This window comes from Momordica charantia (genome assembly GCF_013281855.1).
Source record: "Momordica charantia cultivar OHB3-1 chromosome 10 unlocalized genomic scaffold, Mcharantia_2.0 BLBB01000010.1, whole genome shotgun sequence".
In the NCBI taxonomy this organism is placed as follows: domain Eukaryota; kingdom Viridiplantae; phylum Streptophyta; class Magnoliopsida; order Cucurbitales; family Cucurbitaceae; genus Momordica; species Momordica charantia.
The window spans coordinates 13,879,075-13,903,476 of NW_028275158.1; the positions used below are offsets into that span (position 1 = coordinate 13,879,075).

General features: G+C 39.4%; 1 protein-coding gene across 1 annotated transcript; it reads left to right on the forward strand.

Annotated features, from left to right (window-relative positions):
• Nucleotides 1–4,672: 4,672 nt before the first annotated feature.
• Nucleotides 4,673–19,862, forward strand: FTSZ1-1 (homolog of bacterial cytokinesis Z-ring protein FTSZ 1-1). The gene is made up of 6 exons (XM_022301422.2): nucleotides 4,673–5,056; nucleotides 5,528–5,627; nucleotides 5,780–6,009; nucleotides 6,587–6,754; nucleotides 19,017–19,250; nucleotides 19,387–19,862. The coding sequence occupies exons 1-6, from the start codon at nucleotides 4,787–4,789 to the stop codon at nucleotides 19,651–19,653; spliced, it is 1,269 nt and encodes a 422-aa protein (XP_022157114.1). The 5' UTR covers nucleotides 4,673–4,786; the 3' UTR covers nucleotides 19,654–19,862.
• Nucleotides 19,863–24,402: the final 4,540 nt, after the last annotated feature.

Sequence of the window (24,402 nt, forward strand, 5' to 3'; positions counted from 1 at the left end):
TAATAAGGAAGCAAGACTAAAGTTACTCCCTTATTCCTGGAGGGATAGCGTGGGAGCATGGCTAGATTCACTACCAGCTGAGTCCATCACTTCATGTAATGATTTAGATGAGAAGTTCATGATTAAATACTTCCCTCCATCTAAGAACGGGGAACTTTGGAACAACATCAATAATTCCTAACAACTTCAAGGAGAATCATTGATGACTTTTAAATTAATGTTGGATTTCATATTTTCGAATTTGAATAATAATCCAACATTAAAGTTGGATAAATATCAAACTTTCAAATTCATCCCAAATTAAAATTTGAATTATATTCTAACTTTTAAATTGGGTTAGATAAATTTCATATTTTCGAATTTGATCCAAAAATTGAATTTGAATCATAATCCAACGTTCAATTTAAAGTTGGATAAATTCCAAAGTTTCAAATTCATCCTGATTCTAACTTTTACCCGATAACATATATATTTAACTCTCACCAATGTTCAAGGCTACTCAACAATACTACTATGAAAAATTTGAACATGATCTACTTACACTAATTAAAAAAAACCTTAAAATTGGGAGTGAGAGAAAATTTTAGAAAAAAGGAAGACCAAGAAAGATTGAATGACATATATGTATATTTACCTTTCACCAATGTTTCAGGCAACTGAATGTTCTAAAAATTTTGGAAGATGATCTAGATTAACAAACCTTAAAAATTAGATCGCGAGAGAGAAAAAAGAAAATAATAATAATAATAAGAAAAAAAGAAATAACCTCACATTGTGGTTGGAAATTTAGGAAGAATTGTTCACCCCATGTAAAATCTCAAATAAATGTGGGGTCTTCAGATGCATGCCCATGAAACTGTTCCAAAGTTTGAAGCATTTGGAACATCACATGTTTCAGCTCAAATCTATTTGCTTTGATGTCAGGCTCCACGATAACTGGATTAAAATCATAAAATTATGGAGTTGCGTACACTCTAATCTCTCTATCCCTATCATTACTAACAGAACAACATTTAGAGGAGGTGTTGGAACTGCTTTCTCAGCATCTTCCTCATTTACTTCTTCCACTACCACATCCCGTTGTTGCAGATTTGGATGTCAATTCATGTTTTCTTCTTCAGCTTGCTATCTTTTGTTCTCATGTCTTCTTTTGTGAAATGTCCTCTCAATCGTTATCAAGCAAATATTCTAGCTCTTGGAATTCGTTCATTCACCTATAACACAATCCAAAATGTGGTTGACGAAGCTTTTTATGCGTCGTATTCTTAAGCAAAAATTTCAAAGTAAGAAAAACAACAGTCCCCGACAACGGTACAAAAAACTTGTTACCTCCACACAACTCCGTGAAAATAAAGTGCAAATGTAGACCAAAAATCAATTGTAGCAATGAGACAATGTCATAATCCATAGGGATGGAGCTCAATACTTTGGATAATACTCAAGAACACTAATATTTACAAACTTTAATATTCAGGAATATTAACTAAAATTAATAGGAAATGAGCAACAAATAGTAAAATAAACTTGAAATATCTAAAGGACTAGAAATAAGAAATGTTGGACCCAGAAAGTGATCATAAAGGAAAACTTGTAACAATGGAAATCGAAACTGGGGAGATTTACTGCACTGTAGTTGCTGGTCTCGACGAATGCTCTAGCACCGATTTCCAATTGATGCTCAAACCAACATGGTTTCCTTCTGGAACACCCAAATAGTGACTTGTTCACAACTTTCTTTGCTAGACTCTATATGCAAGGTTAGGTGAACCTTATTCGTAAGCATTCACAATCTAACAAAAGAATGTAGACTAATCTAAAATAGAGCTAAACAAGCATCTCTTACATTTCACCAAATCATAAAAGAGCTAACAAACAGAAAATGATGGCCAACATAATCATACAGATGAAAGAATATACGCTACTACATTTAACATTAATGAAATCATACTACAACATCCATTGTTCACAGTTTGCAGCTTCAAATATCTCTCGAAAATGGGATTCAACTCATGCGTGTGGGGGAAAATAGAAAAGAAAAAGCATGAAACCACTCATTCTCATAAAAACGGCAGGAATAAGAAGTGAGACCTCCAGATTCTTCTGAAAACTAGTGGTCTTTTCATTTCCTCCATTAGATCTAGCCAAAAAAAGGTATATCTACTTTCTCGTTTTTTTTTGGTTTTTGGACAGTATTCTCCATTAGGATCTGTTGCGGTGGTTGAGTAACATGAGGGTTCTAAATCACTCCTAAAATGTGGGGCAACAAACATCAGCTATACAGACGTTGGTAACATTCGTGTAAAAATCAGTTACTGCACTACCCATAAATTCATGTGAAATAATACGCTCTAACATTGGGTGTCCTAGCATTGTTGCCGCTTCTTTATATGTGGTATTCCACAATTTTGGCAATTCAAGCCAAAATACAGCAAGAACTAAGCCAAAACATCTATAGTTATAACAAAATAAGGATTTAGATGTGACGTTATTATGACCAGGACCCTCAAATTTATGCTAAATTTAACTTAGAATTCTATCAAAATAACTCTCTTTTAAGGAGTTATCAGATGACGCCAATTGTTGATGTTGGTTTTTGGGTGAAGTCCATGTAGGTGCCAGATACATTTTCTTCACCAAAGTCCTGATGCTTACCCACAGAAATCTAATACTAGTATGATGCTCTACCAAATGCAATTCGATGCTTAAGTTAGATCTCAAATAGAGAGCAAATGGGTATGGTGTAGAAAGAATAAGAAAACAGTAACTTTTGATGGTGAAAGTCTGCTTTAGAGTGTGTGCTAAATCTTCCCAAGAAATTGTGTAGGAAAAATGCGGCTTACCTTTGTTAGGGTTGCTCTCTTTCTTATATATGGAGAACGAGTCGATAGAGAGGGAGGTTCCCCTTCTCCGAGACGCCCACTGGGAGTATTATGTCACACCAAGGATCCATGGAGACCACCAAGATCCTTTGCTTCACAATGCCCCGGGAATAGGGGCTACAACAGCGTCTTGATTGGTCCTTGAGGCGTATCGCGGTTTGTAAAGCAAAAATCAAATGCAAATGAAAGAATAATGAAGAAAAATGAAGAGTTTTCTAAAAAAAATAACGAAAAATGAAAAGAAAAATTTTTAAATCAACCGATGCATTATAAAAAACAGATTTTTTAAATAAAGATTTGAACTGAACCATCGGTAACCATTTAGAACCATATTTAACCATTTAAAATAGGATAATAGATATCTAAGTTCATATATATGATTGACCAACAATAAAAAAAGTAAATAAATAAAACTTCGATCGCAAAAATATGACACCAACGTTGTTTTCATCATCGTTGACGGAAGTCTCAAATTTCCACAACTCTCATTCTTATTACTTCTATCATTATCATTATGAATCACTTGCACCACCAGTTTCTGCAAAGCCACACAATTCTCTCTCTTTAAGGAAAGAGTTACAGTGTCTCGAAAAGTACTTAGTTTTATTTTCTTTTATAAATAGTTTCTAATCACACCTATACACAGATGGATGCATCACTTTGTCAAACAGTTGCAACTCTTTTAGATTAACTTATCTCAACCGATACCCTTGATCCGAACAGTCGCGTTCTGTAGAACTTTGAAAGGTAAAATGAATATATATTAAAAAGTTGAGGAGAAAAATGGAAGGTAAAGATTGTCCTCCATAGCTTTTATGTATAGTATATATTATCCATCATTTTTAAATAATACTCGAGTTACTCTCTCTTCGACCCATCTCTCTTTCAAGTTGGTATCTCTCTCAACTCCTAAGCCTCTCTCCTACTCATCTATCCCTCGTTTAACTCTATTTTTGTATTTCTACCACTCATCCAAATTCTCACCTTCTCCCACTCACTCATCAAAATGCTTCTAATAGGGATGAAGGGATTAAAACTTATGACCTATTGATTAGATATAAGTGCTAATTACGGCTATCTAAAATCATGTTTGCTCAAAATTCCTCTCTCACATACTAACTTTTGATAAAATAGTGATGGCAAAATTATATATAAAAGAATCACTAAGTAACAACCACATTTAAAATATTAATGGCCACTAAAAATTAAAATAGACTTTTTAAATTCATAAAAAAAACCTTTCATTTTTTTCAAAAAGAAAATTTAAAGATACATATTTCATGGAATATTTATTTTCTTGTAAATATAAATGATCATTTCATACCTATTTATTTTTTTTAAAAAACCAAGATTACTTTATCACATGCATGTGTCAAAACTAGGATACTATAAAAGACGTAAATTTTTAAAAAACCAAGATTACTTTATCACATGCATGTGTCAAAACTAGGATACTATAAAAGACGTAAAAATTGACACTTCGTTAATAAATCGTCACTCCAAGCATCGTCATTTCTTCATCTCAACAGGTCCATTTAAAATTATTTTCAATTTTTGAGATTAAAATGTCATTTCTAAAATTTAGACCAAATAAAAATCAAACCGAAAGGCAAGAACAAAAATATAATTTATCAGTCCCTTAAAATTTTTTTTTTAAGTACAGTAATAATAATAATTTGTCATTTTTTTTGGTAAGAAACAAAGGAAGCATGTTTTCAAAAAAAAAAAAAAAAGTCAGTTCTGGTAAAGATAACGTTTCGCGTTTTGCAGCTTGTTCCGTTGAATGACTGACGTTAGCCAGTTGAATCAGAATGATAATATTTTCGTTTTTCTAAAACCCTAAAACCCATCCTTCTCTGGACGTCTTCCATTCCGGGGGGACTCGAAACTGTAAGAGCTCTCCGATTATGGCAACTTTTCAACTCACAAATCCGAAGGGTTTATTATCAACTTCTTCAATTCGCCCTCAGTTTTATCATAAGGGGTCCTTCTTTCCCTCCAACTTGCCGTCGTTATCGTCTTCTCCTAATGCCCAGCGGAAATGCCCATCTAGAAGACACCAAGTTGGCGTTGTGAGTTGCTCATTTTCACCTATGGAGTCGGCCAAGATTAAAGTAGTAGGGGTTGGTGGAGGCGGCAACAATGCCGTTAATCGCATGATTGGCAGCGGCTTGAAGGTTGCTTTCCTCTTCGCATTCTATAAATTTCACTTGAAGTTCAACATTTTCAAATTTGAGTGCAAACACGAGTGGAAGTTCGTGTAAATTTGTGCATTCCTTATCTGAAGCCCATTATTGATTTTAGTTCATTGTAATCTGCAAGATTAGAGGTTCACCCATTTTTTATTTGGCAGTAGATCTTCGGCATGTACATATGGAGCTAGTAGTTTCTTACGTCTTCTTGCAATGGATAATCTTCTTCCTTAGCGTCTATGTAAAATTAAATTATTGATTGGATCTATTGATCAACTTTATTAGTTTCTGGAACTCGGAATGCTTTGATGACTGGGTTTGTAATAAACGTTGATATCATGCAATGACGTTGAAATTTATTTGTTTTTTTCCCTCGTGTAGTGTGTGCTTGAATTAATATTTGTTGCTAGGGTATAAACGGAGACTGATTCCTGCGGTTATTGAGTTTTGTGTCAGGGTGTTGATTTCTATGCTATAAACACGGATTCTCAAGCTTTACTACAGTCTGCCGCTGAGAATCCACTTCAAATTGGAGAGCTTCTGACACGTGGTCTAGGTCAGGAACTTTGATTTTTCTTTTGGTTCTTTTGGCCTCTGGGGGATGTGTTATGAAGTTCATGTGACTAAGTATCCTCGTGACTTGAGTAGTTGATGCATATTAGTGAATGTCTTTGACTTTCGTTGATTTGTTTCCTGATAGAGATGCAGGTACTGGTGGAAATCCCAATTTAGGGGAACAAGCGGCAGAAGAATCAAAAGAAGCGATAGCTACTGCTCTCAAGGGCTCTGATCTTGTTTTTATAACAGCAGGTATGGGTGGAGGCACTGGGTCAGGTGCAGCCCCAGTTGTCGCCCAAATTTCAAAAGAGGCAGGTTACCTCACTGTTGGTGTGGTTACTTTTCCATTCAGTTTTGAAGGAAGAAAACGATCCTTGCAGGTAGGTTATTTCCTTTTCTAAAGCGGACAATGATTGCTTTTAATTGACAGTTTCCTTTTAGACTAAATGGACTCAACATCTTCCCCCTCTCTCTTGGACTTAGATCATCTTAAGGATGTATGAAATTTTAACATTTTTTTTTTGTGGTGTGCATCTGAGAAGTATGTGGTGTTTCTTATCCAAAAAAAGAGAAGTATGTGGTGTTTCCTTTTGTTACCTTAAGTAAAATGCAAATAGTGTAAATAAGGCGTAGTCTTCGGTTTTATGCTTCAATGGACACCTTTCTTTTGGGTTTCGGGGTGGTAAGAAACACCATAGATTTATATTGTTGGACGCTGTTTATTAGTAATATCCAATAAGTCAATGGTATTTGTTTTGGCTTTTGGGGGCTTGGTTGGTTGCAAGGTATGGAATAAGCTGGCTACTGTTTTTACATGATGCTTTCATGTAAACAACTGTTGTATTTGAAATCTCACTCCCTTTTGGAGGACATGGAGGACAGACCTATTTTCATTCAGTGATATGAAAAAATTTGACTTCATTTTGTTCTTATATTTTAATGTTTACTTCTTTTCAGGCACTGGAGGCCATTGAAAAACTACAGAAAAATGTTGACACTCTTATTGTAATCCCCAATGATCGGCTGCTTGATATTGCTGATGAACAAACACCCCTTCAAGATGCTTTCCTTCTTGCTGATGATGTCCTACGTCAAGGAGTGCAAGGAATTTCTGATATAATTACGGTGAGAATTTTATTTTATTTTTGAAGCAGGGTGAGAAGTATTTTTGATATAAATATATTCTTTTCGTATTTTGTATGTAGATGAATGGATGAATTCTGGCTGGTTCTTAGTTTTAAAAATAATAAAAATAGAGAAACTGCTCTATAATAGACATCCCAATTATTTATACGTACTCTAGGAGGGGCAACGAAGGGATTTCACTCTCAGTTAGTTAGGAAGATGATAGAGTCCAGTACTCTATTATTTATATGACAGAAGGGAATTATAGGTTGAGGGAGATTTCGAGAGCTCCCAATCCTCTCCTATACTACTCACAAGCATTAGCCTAAAAGATACCCCACCCCTCTATGATAGCTGACTATATAACCAACCCTACTATTACTCACTCAATGTCAAAAATGCCCTCTAACTAACTCGGGCGCACACTAACATTCTCTTTCCCTCTATTACCCTTCTTCCTCGCATATGTCCTGATGATCGGGGGTCTATCATTACCCGCCTGCCACGAAGACACCTTGTCCTCAAGGTGAAAATCTGGAAACTGAGTCTGAATAGTTTCTGATGGTTCCCAAGTGGCATCCTCCATGGTTCCCCCTTCCCAGCGAACGAGGACCTCCAAACCAGCAGTCGGGTTGACATTTGTCCGAACTCCAAGTATCTCCATTGGCGTAACTGCTACCACACCATCTTCCCCAAATGCTTTGGAAAAGGAATCACGGGGAACGTATGACTAACAACCCTTCGCAACTGAGAAACATGGAATACGGGGTGGATCGTAGCCCATTTCGGAAGTGCCAACCGGTAAGCCACGGGTCCTACACGCTCAAGGATATGAAACGGGCCAACAAAACGGGGGCTAGCTTAGCATTGGAGTGAGGATGCAAGCTATGCTGACGATAGGGCCGAAGCATCAGATACACCAATGTTCCGATGTCAAATTCCACATCCCGGCGTTTGGTGTTGGCCTGTGTCAGCATACGTTGTTGGGCAGCTCGTAGGCAATCTTTCAACCGATGAATCATCTCATCCCTCTCATGTAGCTGCTGGTCGACGGCGGACACAGGGGTTTAGGGGGGTGGACGCCCATAAACCACCTCAAATAGAGACATCTTCGTGGAGGTATGAAAGGAAGTGTTGTAGCTAAATTCGGCCACGCAAGCCATTTAAACCACTTTGAAGGTGTGGTCATGGTAAAGCAACGTAAATAGGATTCAGGGCAGCGGTTTACTACCTCGGTTTGGCCGTCGGTTTATGAGTGGTAGGAAGAGCTCCGCCGTAAACTGGTCCCAGCACACCGAAATAATTCCTCCCAAAATAGGCTGGTAAAAACTTTATCACGGTCAGATACAATGCTGTGGGGTATACCATGTAGGCGCACTACTTTCCGAACAAAAACCTGGGCCACAGTCACAGTAGTAAAAGGATGTTTGAGGGCGAGGAAGTGGCTATACTTTGACAAACGATTGACCACGACCAATATCGAGTTATATCCCTCAGAATGTGGGAGCCCTTCAACAAAATCCATGGATACATCTTCCCAAACACGATCCGGTATGGGTAACGGTTGTAACAACCCTGCCGGTGCCAATGAAAGATATTTAGCTTGCTGGCACACCGAACATTCAGCGCAATAGCGGCGGACATCCTGGCGCATGCCACACCAATATACCTCACGAAAATTTTGATGTGACGTTATTATGACCAGGACCCTCAAATTTATGCTAAATTTAACTTAGAATTCTATCAAAATAACTCTCTTTTAAGGAGTTATCAGATGACGCCAATTGTTGATGTTGGTTTTTGGGTGAGGTCCATGTAGGTGCCAGATACATTTTCTTGTCCAAAGTCCTGATGCTTACCCACAGAAATCTAATACTAGTATGATGCTCTACCAAATGCAATTCGATGCTTAAGTTAGATCTCAAATAGAGAGCAAATGGGTATGGTGTAGAAAGAATAAGAAAACAGTAACTTTTGATGGTGAAAGTCTGCTTCATTTTCAACGATAACATAGGCCCTTCTCTCGTTTCATTTTCAGTTCAGCATCAGAAAGCCGTCGAAAAGACCTTGGGTTTGTCGATTTTTCTGTCCCCTTCGTAGCCATCTGTAGGTGATGCGCCGATGAAGATCGGGTAGGGCTAAAGGAGACGGTTCGGGCCGACCCAGATGTTGACCCGCTAGGCTTTACCGTTTCTCCTTGTGTGGGGCCTTTCGAATTCTTATCCTCTATTAATTGGGCCAATTGCATTACAGCTTTAAGCCCATTGGGTTTTAAAACCCTAACCTCCTTCCTGATTTCCTCTTTTAAGCCCATTGGGAAATAAACTCTCCTGGACAAACGTAGGTACCCCATCAATTAGACCCACTGCTTCTTCGAAACGCCGCCGGTAATCTAACCGTCGTTTCTTGCCGGATTGCCACAAATCAATCACACAAGCTGCCTTCCATCGTCGGACGGAATCGCTGAAGTAAGAGGATCTGGAATTCCTCCCAAGTCAGAATCGGTCTTTGTGTCTCTTCCCATTGATGTCATAATAAAGCTTCTCCTTCCAAACACATGATCGTCGCCTCCAACTTTTCATTATCAGCCAATCGATTGATGACGAAATATCGTGCAACCCGATGCAACCAACCATCCGGGTTTTCTCCGTCAAACACGGGCACTTCGAGTTTCCGCAATCGAAGGTCAAACACTGGCGCAAGGGCGTTCGTGAGTTGGTTAGACCCATCGCTTGATGTCGCTGCACTCATCGGTGTCTTTTCCCCCATCTCGAGCTCTTTTTCAGGCCCCTTTCCTTTACTATCTCCATTCTTCTCGTCAATTCCAATTTTCTGTGCGACAGCCGTCATCCATAAGCGCATTTCTTCCTTGAACAAGGTCATCTCCTTCAAATAATCCTTACTATCTTCGACAGCCGAATCTACTCCAGACAACTGTTGTTCAACGGCTTCTACCCTCGATTCCATTCTCGTCACCATGCCCAGAATTCATTGCTCTGATACCAAAATGATAGAGTCCAGTACTCGATTATTTATATAACAGAAGGGAATTACAGGTTGGGGGGACCTTGGGGTGGGTTATGTATATTTTAGTGTTGTCCTTGGATAGGTTGTTAGGAGAGGTTCCCAGCCCTCTTGAATAGCTTGGTTTTTTGCTTGTATTGCCTTGGGACTATTTTGCTTTTTTTGAATACCACAAAACATTAAGGGATACCTCAAGGTGTTGTGGTGAGCCTAAATAAGAACCTAGATGAATTGCCCCCTTTAAGAATGAGATATATTGAAAGCTAAAGGTCAAAGTGCAGGCTGACTCATGAGGGTGATTTCAATTCTCTATTGCAAAGCATCATGAAAAGCTACGAAGTACAGACACTGACACGCAACACGAATACGACACGCCACAGACCTGACAGCACGTCAAATTTACATGCCAGTGACACATTAATCTTATGTGCATATTTTGACATATTATCAATATTTAATATTACATTATGATGAAGAAGATATGAAGGAGAAATGGAGGAGAATAGGAAAACGAAATGAAGAAGAAGAAACGGAGGAGAGGAGAAAATGGCTGGGAGCCTAAAGAAAAAACTAAAAAGACAACCCTAGTGGGTTGGGCTGGGCCTAATATTATGGCTGGATTTTTTTAAATTTCCCTTAATGCTGCGTGTGTCCCTCCCGTGTCCCCGCTGTGTTCCACAATGTTGCTTGTAGCTGACTGAAAAAAAGACACCCTAATTAGCATGTTGGGTGCATGTCAGATGCGTGTCGAAATGTGTTGTTGTCCGACACCGACACTTTGCCATTTTTAGCGTTTATGTGCTTCCTACAGCTTGCTGGATTTTTTTTTTCTTTGAAGGCTTGCTCTAGCATGGAGCTATTTTCGGGAGTGATCGGGGTCACATGGAAGATTTGTGGGGTGGAAATGTTGTCCTTCCTTCCTAGTGTAGAGGGCAGTGTAGAAATCAAAGGAATCACCTTCAACGTCTTTTATTTGTGTTAAACTGGTGGCTTCACTGGATAGTATTTTTGTGATAGTGCTCCTTTTGTTGGTTAGGTATATGTGGAAGAATTTAGTATTTTCGTCCCCCTTCCTCAACCAAGTCTGTTTGCATCTTTGGCTCCAATGGATTTCTTCCTTAGCAGCCAGCGAAAGGAGATCTTCTCTGACCTTGTTCCTTTCCAGTATTTGAGTTATTGTGAGAGGACAGTGTCCTGTGTTATCGAGGGATTTCAGAAGCTTGGTGAGGCTGTCTTTGCGAGAGTTCAAGCACCCAAACTGTTATGTGTTCCATGCCCTCAAGGCATGTTTAAGGGACTTGAGTTTCATCATCCTTGACTAGACTAGCCATGGATGGGGTTGCTGCTCCACCAGCTTTCGAGGAGGGGTTTGAAGGATTTATGGGCCAACCACATGTTCTCAAATCTAAAGAGTGTCGGGCCTTAGTTGTTTTGGCCAAATTAAGTCCAGGAGACTGGAGAAATTGTCAGAGGTGGAGACTGGGGAAATTGTCAGAGGTGGAGACTGGGGAAATTGTCAGAGGTGGTTCTGTCCAATCTCTCAACTAGAGACAAACCAAATTTACTGAGGCAGCCATTAGAGAGGAAGAATCTATCAACGAGGGAGAAGTGCCTATTGTTCGACCAGGTGTGCTTCCCATTGCTCAAGGGGATATCAGTGAGGTCCAATTCCTCAATGAAGGAGTTGAAGAGTCTCATACTTCTAGTGAGGGGTCTGCCATGCGATTTCTCCCAAGACCATCTAGGTACATTGAAATCTCCCCCCATAATCCAATGATTATCACAAAGATAAGATAGATCTTGAAGCTCTTTCCAAAAAAGATGGCGTGATTTAGAGGTAGAGGGACCATATATGCCTGTGATCCAGAAAGAAGAGCCATCAGCTAAACAAAAGTTTAAAGAGAGGGAGAAGGTACCTTCAATAACCTCAGTCATGGAGAAGTCAGGATTGTTCCAAAGGATAAGGATTCCAGTAGTTCCGTTGGCATTAAGGGCAGTCCAGTTAATCCCATGAGAGCTCCAAAGGGATTTGATGATGAGAGCGTTAATGCTGGAAAGTTTGGTCTCTTGTAAGATCACCAAGTTTGGATTAAGGTGGGAAATAGTTTGCTTAATCATCGCTCTCTTCTTCCATGAGCCCAACTCCTCGACATTCTTGGAAAAGAGCATCATTTAATGGTAGAAGGCCCCCCCTTGAGAAGCTTTCTCTTCTCGTAATTGATAGAGGATGAAAGATTCTTCAACTCTCTGGTTCCAGTCTTCGATTTGTTCACCCGAGCTTGTTTCTTGGCTATGGGTTCCGCCAGGAGTCCGTTGCCGGCAGGAGTTCGTTGTCGGGGTAATGATTTTCCGGAGATCCGAAGGTGGGGTCTCTGTGAATCCAGTCTGGTGCGACGACTTCCGATAAGATGCTTCGTAGTGAAGGAAGGATAGATGTGAATCAGGATGGGGCCTTCATGTGTGAGAGAAGGGGGGATCTCGATCATTTCTGAGATGAAGCCGGTATCATTGCTTTTGACTTTAATCTTCAGTTCCATGAGGTCTTGGAGGCTGGAGGAGGTCAAGAAATTTCCAAGAAGCCGCCACATTTGTTCCCAATAAAGGGAACAACGGTGTCATTCCATAAGTGAAGGGGAAGGTCCCAAATGATAATCCATCCCTCGTAGGAAGGGACTTGGCAGTTGGAATTAACGTTCTTGGAGTTCCATCGGATAAAGTGGAGTTTGTGGGGTCCGACAGTTTGCCACTCGGCAATTTTAGTAAGGTTGATAGATTGTTAGTTGTCCTCGAATCTGAGGAGAGTTTTGTCTGCATATATGGGGCTTGGGGAACATAAATCACTCATTGTCTCTTGTAAAGTTCGGATGATGGAAAGCCAATCATCATGGAAAGAGTGACGTTGCACAATCACACATCGACTTCAAGCAAAAATCTCCGGAAACAAAGTTGATTTTGAGGATGAGTCGGTGGTGAGAAGGTGTTGGCGGGAAGACGAAGTCTCTGGATGGGTGGGTGGGAATGGTTGTGGTGGGGGGGGGGGGGGGGGGGGAAGCCAGTGGTGTGCCCATCAGACTTGGTGTTCCCTTATGATTGGGGGAAGTGGGGTGAAGAGGTCTGGCGAAGCTCTGTTGTTCTGTCAAGTGTCAACGGTCGGGTAGTCAAGGAGAAGATTGAAGAAAGCTCTCCATCCTTATCAATGCCAGATGGGAGCATAGACTGTTCTTTCCACCATTGTTGTCCAGCTTGTATCAGATCTCCACCCAATATCCTCTTTTGTTAAGTTTCTCCGTCCAGATAGTGTAGTCATCATTTCGATGTTCCTTAAAGAACTTGTGGTTGAGAGTTGAGTCAACTAAGAGCTTGATAATGAACTTGTGGTTGAGAGTTGAGTCAACTAACAGCTTGATGGTGGAGGTAGGCCAGGAGATGGAGGCCCAAGTGAGAGAGAGAGGGAGTAAGTTTAATCCTTGCCAATCTCAGATAATCAGGCACGACCTCCCCTATAGTGGTCGTCAAGCTTGATGGTGAATGTTTTCTTTTCTATGGTGGTTTTTCGGGTGGGGTAGTTCCAAATGCTCATGATGGTTGGTGGTAGAAGTCTGTTGGGAGAGGGAACCAGTGAGAGAGGTTAGAGGGAGGGAGGTCCATTGGTGGTGGCGGTGGGTCGGTGGGGGTGGGTGGAGTGGCGGAGAGGTGCTGAGGGGGGAGGGTGCGGAGAGAGCTTCAGGGTATTCTCAGTTTTCATTCAGAGGCCCTTTGCAAACCCTGAACTAATATAGTGTATATTGTAATAACTAATAAATGATGTCGATTTTTTTATAATACGATAGAAATGTCGATTTACCCCTAATATCGATGTCGAACCTATGGATACATGGGAATGTCGACATGTTGGCGGATATTTAATACCATGGTTAAAACTACATTATTCTTAAAATTAACCCTCTTACTGTGGGGTTAGTGACTTCAAAGTTGTGTTCCCTATTACACTATTACATTACTTTGATGATAAAATCATGAGTAAAGAACACTTCGTTAGGATCCCGATTACAAGAAAGAGACAATATAATTATATTACAATATCAATATCAGTGATTTTGAGGCGCAGTCGCTCGCCTCAGGTGAGAGGCGAGGCTATTTCGCCTAGGTGCGCCTTGCAAGGTGCCCAGGTGAGCACCTTCAATCGGGTGCTCGCCTTGGTGCGCCTCTCGCCTGAGGCAAGGCGATCACCTCGTTGAAGGCGGGTGCACAAAAAGCCGACCTCAAATGAAAAATCCTAAAAATTATCCAAATTCTCCTTGATAGCTTCTTCTTCTTTGTCTTTTGTTTGCCTACTTATTTGCCAACATTATTTGCCTCCGTGGATTGTCGAAATTAAAAAGAAAAACATTAGGATGGAAGAAGAATGAAGAGTTGAAGAAATAAGAATAAAAAGTAGAAGAGTGAAAAGAAGAAGTGTCAAAATTAGGAAGAAGAAGATTCAGATGCAAAGAGAATAAAAATAAGAAAAGAGGGAGAAAAGCAAAAGGCAGAATTACATTTTCAAGAAGCATTAAATGAGGGCCATGCACGGTATTATTTTCAAGAACATTTAGTGCTAGTGCCATGCATGGTGACAAATAAATAGATGGCAGCTTAAATGGGTTATTGCCATTGTGTTTTACGATATAAAAACTTTTGAAATTTTTATATATTTTTTTCTTAATTTAAGTGAACTTTTATTTAAATATTAAATTATTTTTTAAATGTTTTAAGTTTTAAAAGATTTAAGTTAATATTTTTACCTCTTTTCATTATTTTATCTATTTATTCTTGAGAAGGGCTATTTTCTTTATTTTATTTGATATATTTACTGTTTAATCTTATTTAATTTTTTATAACTTTGAAATTTCATATATATATATATATATAAATAAAAGGTGCGCTTTGCTTGACTCGGGCGTCGCCTTGAGGTGCGCCTTGCGCCTCGAAAACACTGCAATAGAGGGCTATCTCTCTCCCAAATTCCTCACCCATAACTAATTACTATAATGCCCCCAACTAATATACTAATAATATTCTCAATATATCCCTATTAGTACTCATATTACTCCGTCCTTCAAAGACACCTTGTCCTCAAGGTTTGGATTACAGGCACAAAATAATCACATTGAAAACCCCAACCTACAATGATAATAGATGCAACAGTAGAACAATAACAATGAACACCTTGTCCTCAAGGTTTGGATTACAGGCACAAAATAATCACATTGAAAACCCCAACCTACAATGATAATAGATGCAACAGTAGAACAATAACAATGAACGTCAGGCAAAAGAAACCAGCCTAAATGATCCAAAAAGCTAGTTTTGTTGTTCCCAAGTCAGTCACACCGAAAAGTATCCTTTACCCTTCAATGTGTCATTGCACCCAACTCCATATTTCCCCAAGTAGGAAGTTACCAAATTAGACTCTCGGTCATATCTCAATGATTTTTGACTTGAAATGTCCCCACTCCCAATTCATGATGATACCAGAGTGGACATAAAGAATCACCTCTTGTAGTTGCAGCCCAACAATTTCCTTTCATCCACTTTCGTCTCTCTTCGCTATAGATTCAGGAAAACTGCAATTTTTGCTGGACTTTGTGTCCAAAACAGCATAGACCTTTCGAATACCCAAAATGAAATAAGAAAATTTTGGCATCCATTATGGATTCTGGGATTTGCTCACTCCCCCAGTACTAGAGTTTGTAGACACAATTCCATAGATGGCATGAGTTGTTGAGTTCGAATAGGGTTACCAGATGAGAGAATGTGCTTTTGTTTATTCTGGACAAGCCCGTAATTCGACCTCCAGTAACCCGATCTACCTTTGAAGTCGGAACTTTCAACATGTGCTTCCTCAAATTTGGCCCATTTTGTTGAGCTGGCTTCCGAAAGTTCTCCATCCCCTAACATAAGCTTTAGTTAGGTTGTACCTTGAAGTGGTCATAGCCCTAGGATGTTCTCTAAGATTGGCCTCCCTTCTCTTCCCTTGCCAAGACCATCTATGTTGTGCTGCCTTGAAGCATTTGTTGGCCCAACCATCAATAATAATAACCTACTCTTCTTAAAAATATAATAGGGTGTACTTTATTTGTACCAAATTGCGCCCGTTTAATTTGGTTTAGCCCCGTCCCAAACCCAAGAAGTTTATTTGTTGGCCCTACCCTAGCCTCGTAAGTTCTCTCCCACGAACCTTACCTTTCCATTGTCGCCCCTACGCCCATTCTGCCACTTCATCTGTTGCTGCTTTTTCACCTGCCGGCTGCCTTGAAATTTCGACCATGTGCTCGCTGGAATTTTGACGTTCCCTCTCTGCCATATTATTTCTCCATCTCTATTGTGGAATTTCCATCAACGACGTTTACACCGCCATTGGCCTTGTTTTCGACATTTTTACCCATCACTTTTTTCTCTCACCTTCAGCGACTCAACGTTTAGATGTCGATAGATCTTGTATGCATTCATGAGTTCCTTGCACCAAAACACACATGGATTTACTTGATCGGTCTTCTCTTGCATTTCAATCGATGCCCTCAGGTATGATCGCCGCCTTCCAGCCACCTTTCGCCCCTGATTGTAGAGCCCTAATAGCTTTAGGATGGGTTCGCTTGAAGTTGATCCTTGCACGATTAATGTCTATTTCTCCGCTCCAACAAGCTTGGCATTTAGGATGGGTTTGCTTGAATTTCATCTTTTGTGGGACTGTCATGTCTCCCAGGGCATTTGGGAGCGATTCTTTGAGAACTTTGAGGTGGCTTGGGTCCGTAATAGGGAGTGTGGGGCTGTGTTGGAGGAAGTGCTTTGGTCTCCTCCTTTTCGTGAAAAAGAGAGTTTTTTGTGGCAAACTTGTTTCTTCGCTATCTTGTGGGGGATTTGGCTGGAGAGAAATAATAGAATTTTTAGGGGAGTGGAAAGAGACGGGGAGTCTGTTTGGGATCTCATTAGATTTAATGTCTCTTTTTGGAGACAGTTTCAAAGTTGTTTAGTAACTATCAGTTGGACTTTTTTTTTGCCATTGTTCAATGTTTTGTTTTCATCTGTCTCAATGAAAAGGTTGGTTTCTCATTAAAAAAAATTCTCTTCTCTTTTTGTCCTTCTTTGATTTGAATCTGCAAACCGATTTCGTGTTTCGTCCATCCCCCATAGCACTTCTTCTATTGCTTATTGCATTTTTTTTTCATAAGATCATTCTCTTCAACCAAACATCTTTGTAACTTCAGCAATAACTCTAATTCAAGACCCATGACTAGAATTGTTGTTCTGATACCAATTTGTTTGGATGTCGAATTACAAGAAAGTGGCAATATATTTATATTATAATATCAATAGCCTTTCGAGAGAGCTATCTCTCTTCCTACTTCCTCTATAACGAACTCACGCCTAACTTATTACCATAATGTCCCAACTCCCAACTAATATACTAATAATATTTCCAATATATCCCTTTTAGTACTCTCACACACTAGTGAGTTGTTTCTAAATTCAAGATTTGAATCACTCTACAAGTGAGCTTGATCAAGGCTATTCTAATGATTCTAGCATGCAATTATAAAACACAAAAAATCTAGCATGCAATTCTAAAACACAAAATGCAAAGGAAAAGCTCATGACTCAATAAGCTCAAATTTTACTCCAAACTAATCTCAAATCTGAATTGGGAATAAGCTAGGCTTCATATAGCCTCCAAAACAAATCCTAAAAGTAACCACACAATTGAAGGGTTGTAACTCTCAAGTACATTAATATACCACAACAACCACTACCTTAACAGTAACTTAAAAGAGATAAATGAAAGGTTTGAAACTGAAAATACAATAAAAATGACCTTGAATCTGAAATGGAATTATTGTTTAGCCTTCAAAGTCTTTTATCTTCCCATCTTACCCGTTGGTGTTCGGGCCAGCTTGCGCGTACATCGACTAAGAGTAAATGAAACTCTACTTGAAGTAGTTTGAACTTTGAAGAAGCTTGAGGTGTAGTTCCATTAATTGATGATTGACTTGCACTAAATGAAGTTTGACATGCACTTAAGTTCATATAATGGAACTTGAGTTCCTTGGATGTAACTTGACTTCCTTTAATGTAATCCTAAAAAGAAGTTCCGTCTATGGAGTCTAAAGCTTAAACCATGGCATGACACGAGTTAACTTCAGTTCGTTATAAATGAAGCCGAGTGCATTTAATGTAACTTCATTTTGTTGATAACTTGGACAGCATGGTGGATAAATCCTCGACATCTTCTTTGAAGTCCTTTGTGGCATAACTAAGACACCTCTGTTCATAAAGAGGCAGAAATAAAGCTGGAGAGAGAGTTTTAGGAGAGAGTGAAAGACTAAGGAAGAGAGAGAGAGATAGGTACAGAGAGAGCTTACTTGAGGGAGGCGTGAAGTCAATTTGTTACAATAAGGAGACTAATAGGACTTCTAGCTGACCTCTATTATGCCTTTTTCTTAAAAAAAAAATATATATATATATATATATATATAGAATTAATATTTATTGCGACTAATAGGACTTCTAGCTGACCTATTATGTCTTTTTCTTAAAAGAAAAAAAATATTTGAAGGTATATTCATGTCACCTTACACCTCAGTACTTTTGGGGTAGGCACAGCGCTTCATGCGTGCGTGCTCGAGGGTGCCTTGCCTTTACCTAGGCATGCAGTTTTCGAAGCTTTTAAAAACATTGCTGTATCAATTCTTGCCTCTGGACGTTGGATACGTATCTACGTGCTCCTTTGCTTTTGAGCCTAGCCAAGCAAGGCAGGATTCTTTGTGCTTTGGTCTAATTGCTGCTGAAATTGTACGGCCTAACTTTGTGGGCTTCTATCAGGGTGCTCTTGATTGAATAACAGAGTTCCTGATTATCACTCTCCATTGCTATGCTACCATATGCTGGGCCATTATTTGGTTCGAGCTTGGTAATAGAACTATTAATAAACAGGTCTACTGATGCTTTGGTTGTGTAGAGCATGGTGCATAACGAATCTTTGTTGTGGGCCTCAACTATTTCTTTGTTTCCTGATGTTTATATTTTGTAAACACTTTAAGAAAACTGGACTTGACTAGTGATGATGCGTCTCCCACGAGGAAAAGAAATTTATCTCCTTGTTGCTTTTTGAAGTTGGGTTTTCAATCAGGAAAAAGTATGCATTGGTGTTATTTCTAGTTGCCTATTAATTTATTTTGCTATTCACTTCCTCCTTTAACAGATTCCGGGGTTGGTCAATGTGGATTTTGCTGATGTGAAAGCTGTCATGAAAGACTCGGGAACTGCAATGCTCGGAGTTGGTGTTTCCTCCAGCAAAAATCGCGCAGAAGAGGCAGCTGAGCAAGCAACTTTGGCTCCCTTGATTGGATCATCCATTCAATCAGCTACAGGAGTAGTATATAACATTACTGGGGGAAAGGACATAACTCTACAGGAAGTGAACAGAGTGTCTCAGGTTATGAACTGTTGGCATCTGAATTTATCATGTGGATTGCTTAAGATTCTAATTTAGTCAACTGGCTTACGCGTTCTTGCATTGTTTGGAGTTTGAATATAAACTGATTTTTTGTTGGGGAAACAAAAATGGGCAGGTTGTTACGAGTTTGGCAGATCCGTCTGCAAACATAATATTCGGGGCGGTCGTGGATGATAGGTACAGTGGAGAAATCCATGTAACTATAATTGCAACAGGATTCTCTCAGTCCTTTCAGAAGACACTCTTAGCTGACCCCAGGGCTTCAAAACTGATTGATAAAGCCGGTGGAGGAGTGCAAGAAAAGAGCATCAAGACTTCGACCCTCCCTCTTAACTTATCGCCAGCTGCTTCCCCGACTCGGAGTCGAAGGCTCTTCTTTTAGCCAATATTCCATTCTTGCAAAATTTTCACCTGCCTTAGCAAAGCCTCGTGAATTTGTCTTGTATATGTTTTGCTCTTGCTAGTTGAGTTGCTTCGACTTGAATGACAAGAAGCAGCCCTACAGGCAACCTCTTCCCAACTGCTAGTTTATTAGGTTGATTTGTAATCAGCTATTTTCTACTATTGAATCAAATTAGAAGTTTTTGTTCATTTTTATTGTGAATATGATCTAATATCTATCGTACTTGTGTCGTTTAAAAATTAGGACGATTGCATTTATTTTAGTACAAATATGGGAGTTGGAATTTGAACATTTAATTTCATTCTAATCGGTAATTTTATCTACTTAATTATCTATCACATATATATATATATAACCTAACAGATTATACCTACTTGAACAATGATTTAAGCAATCATTTGGTCTTGTGTAAATTTCTTCTCAACCTAATTAATATAATTAATAATAATAATTATACTCTGGCGCTCATTTGGGAAATCGTTCTTTTGTAGCTCATGTGCTTGTTCCTCTAAATGAAAAGTCTCTCTCCATCATAAAATAATAATAATAATAATAAAATAAAATAGCAGCCATGCAGAGATTTTTGAGGTTCTTTTCAGCATTCTTGCAATTCCCCATACAAATTCTTAGTATCTCATAATCCTTTATCATGGTTAACTAATGGAGAAAAAGTCACGAATTTGAACTCCAAAACTTGGATTTGAGCTCTAATTTCTGGTATATATTTTTTTCATTCTTCTCCATTATTTTAGATTTTTTCCAATTTTTCAACAATCTTTAAAAGTTTTACCGAACAGTATTAGAGCATAATGACATGGAAACTATTATTTTATATTTTTATGTGAGAGTGAAGATGATTTAAATTAACCCTTTTAATTAAAAAAAAAATTTAATTCCAAATGACTTTAATAACTTTATCAGTCCCGACTAAAAAAATTACAAATCGAGATAAAGCAAATCTCTCTGACTTGTTTGGATTAGATTAAAAACCTCTCAGACCCCCTAACTATAAACATCATAACAATGTTTTTCAGAAGTTAAAAGGAAATAAGGTTGGCGTTGCATATTCTTCAAAATGATTCATCATGTAGGTGCATAATGTAGTTGCTTGAATGATGTAAACACGAAAACATGGAACCCTGCTGGTGATCAATCCATGGGAGAAACCCTTCGATCGTCAACTAGCAACCACGTCGGAAACACCAAAACCACTGCAACCCCAAAGCCAAACAGTAGTAAACACACCATGAAGAAGAAAGACTTTGAGTAATCCTTGGGAGAAACCCTGCTGGTGATCAATCCATAGTCTTTCAAGCCCTTGAACACGTGTTTAACATTTGAAGAAAATCGTTGATGTTGTCAAGGCTTTGAGTAAACCTTGTAAATATTTGGAGTTGGACTTCTCTAAGTCTCTCATCACTAACTTGAGATTCTACGTCCCAACACTATGCCTTCTTTTACCATGAAAATGACATTGCACTAGGTGTATCTCTTCACATCACTTCAGTACAATGTCAAAGTTGTCCATGTATATTGCGAAGTTTTCCCCAATGCTAAGAAATAATCCATGAATACCTCTACTGTCCTCTCCACCATGTTTGTGAATATCGCTAGCGTACACCTTTAGAATGTTATGAGAGCATTACATACGCCGGAATGCAAAAGTTCCATATGGATAGGTGCATGTTCTCTTCTCTGTGTCTCTTCGCATCACTTCAGTACAACCTCCAAGTTGTCAATGCATATTGCGAAGCTTTCCCCAAATATTGAGAAATAATCCATGAACACCTCTACTATCTTGATGTGATCATATTCGGGCAAGAGATCCAAGAATCAACCTACAGCAGGGAAGACGAAGATAAAGACGGGAATCGCCCTAAAAGAAGGATGGATTTCAAGGAGAATCCAAGAAAGGAACTACGATCGGAGAGCAAGCCCACGATGTGCACATTGACTACACGACGCACCCCACTATCACGGGCTAACCTCACAAGGCGATGCCCTATGCGCGCATGACATCATCTCCTGCCACAAGCGCCATCACTCGCGCACATATACCTCAGTGCGCGCGCCAACCACCCAGCCGCACACCCTGTGTGCGCCCCACCAGACTCCAGCGCATACCGTTGCACGACCACCTGCCCGCGCGCCCGCCAACCGCCTACCATGCCATTACCTCGTAAGAGGCTAGCACCTGCCCTAACACGCGCGTCCGCCTCACCGTCGCCAACCCCCCCACCAGCACGCGCGCCTGCCTGACCATCGCACACGCAACAGCGCGCGCGCGTTCCGCCCAGCGCGTGCACCTGCTACGCTAACCTCACGACGCCCAACCAGTGCGCCAGCCTCTGCATGTTGCGAGCACCTCTGCCCGCATTCCTTCTCGCACGCCCACGCGTGCGTCCTGCCGCTACACCATGCCAGCGCCAGCTTCCTTGCACGCGCGCCCAGCCCCCATGGGCACCTCCACCATTTGATGTTGTCACTCCCATGGGTGCCCCTTGCCACCCACTCCATCACATCTCAGGAAAAGATTTCCTTATTATTTTGTTCGATTATTTTTCGGGATTTGTTTTTTATTTAATTTCTTTTAGTTATCAAATTTGAACTTTTAGGCAAGTTTAGCACTTTTTAGGAATTTATCAAATTTTATTTTCTTTTTAATCTTGTTAATTTCCTTTAAAGGTCAAGGACCTTAGCCTATAAATAGGCGTGTACCCCTTTGTTTTGAAACAACATAAAGTGTTTTCCCTTTTGCCGTGAGCAAAACCTCTTCCCAAATTTCGAATCCCTTTGTGTGGTTAAACTTAGGTTTTCATATTTGACCCCCCCCCCCCCCCCCAGAGCATGCTTGTTTGATTGGTCATCAAACTCGTAGAGTGTTTTCAGCCTCGAGCATAGTGAGTATTCTATCTGCTCAAGGTAACGACTGTAAAGGTAATCCCTTTAACTCTTAGTCTTTCGGGTTGAACCAACTATACGATTGGATTCAAGTGGCTTGTGACTCGAGTAGCTCAATACGCTTGGGTTGTCGCGTATCATTTGGTATCAGAGCTTAGGCTCTAGACCGGGATATATGTTATTTTTCTGTCTTTAAATTTCTTGTCATTGTCATTACTTTCTTTTATTCAAAAATCTTGCAAAAAAATGTCATCCATTGTTCTTGTTCTTCCGCGTGCCTTTTGATCTATCATTCTTGCAAAATAATTTTTGATAATTTTGTGCACAAAACTTGTTTGCTTGTGTTTAGCACCTAAAAAACTTTCCAAAAAATCAAGTTTCACTTTAGTCCGAGCCCTATAGTCAAAGTTATCAATTTTTCTTCGAATCCTAGAATTTGAGAGAAACCTGCAGAGAGCACAAATAAAGAGCCGACTTAAAAAATCCGAGCCCTATAGCCAAAGTTATCGATTTCTTTTTGGCAAGTAATCCTAACATTTTTTATATTTTGATTTAAAAAAATTGTTGGATTATTTTGACCAATTTGGACAGCCCAAAAGAAGAAGGACAGCCGTCTAACCCACTGGGCCACCCGAGAGAGACTTTTGTGCAGCCCCAAAATTTTCTTTGAGAAAGTAGCCCCTCCAACGAATTCCAAACCTATTGACAGGCCACATACATCAAGTACACTTGTTGTGCTACCATTTGCCACTAGTTGGAGCCCCATCCGAGCTGTATACATCACGCACCCTTCACTCAAAGTTACTCTACTTGCCTCAAAGGTTATTGTTTTGTTGGTAAGGAAACTTTTTGTGTGTGTTGCACTACAAATTGGATTTTGTACATATTTTAAGTTTATTTTTGATTTCATTAGTTTTATTTGCATAGTTTTTTCTTGTTTAGCTTTAACATCAATTTGCATATTGTTGTTGAGTCCATAGAACCAAAAGCATTAGGCTCAAGGTTGTCTTTATCTTTGCTTGTATTTGGTCTTAAGTATCATTTGATGTCTTTTTGATTCTTAACATCATTTGGTCTTTGTTTGCCACCATTTGATTCTTGTCTTCGGTATCATCTATACCATTGACCCCTTAGTCAAAAAAAAAAAAAAAAGAAGAAAAGAAAAGAGAAGAATATTTTTGCAAAGGAATATTTTTGCAAAGTTGCTTGTAGGCTTATACTCACTTGTTCCAAGACCGATTCGCCACAAGCATTCAAGTGAGCATCTCCAAAGGGTATCCACACCAACATCCACCCTACCAAAAGGAGAGAAGCTGAGAGGACAAGTAAGGGAGAGAGTGAGTTTATAAATTGTTATTTTGTTCTAACCTTTACTTTTCTAGGATGGAGTCAAGAATGAAGATTTCACAAGGAGCCACCACCAACTCCCAAGAAGAAGGAGTAAGTCCACATTGTAGGTATTCATTAGATGCTAGGAGATCTCTCAATGCACAATCTAGGGAAGAATCCTTGGAGAAACATAGAGATAATATTTTTTACACTAGATGCATAATAAATACCACAACTTGTAGTGTTCGTATTGATAGTGGTAGTTGCACTAATGTAATTAGCACCTATATAGTAGCCACCACACCACATCCATGTCCATATAATTTGCAAGGTTTAACTAGTAGTGATAAAATAAAGGTCCAAAGTCAAGTTAGAGTTTCTTTTGCAATATGTAGGTATAAAGATGAAATTATTTGTGATGTTATACCTATGCAAGCTTGTGACCTTTTATTTAGAGGACCTTGGCAATATGACAAAAAGATAAAGTATGATGGTTTT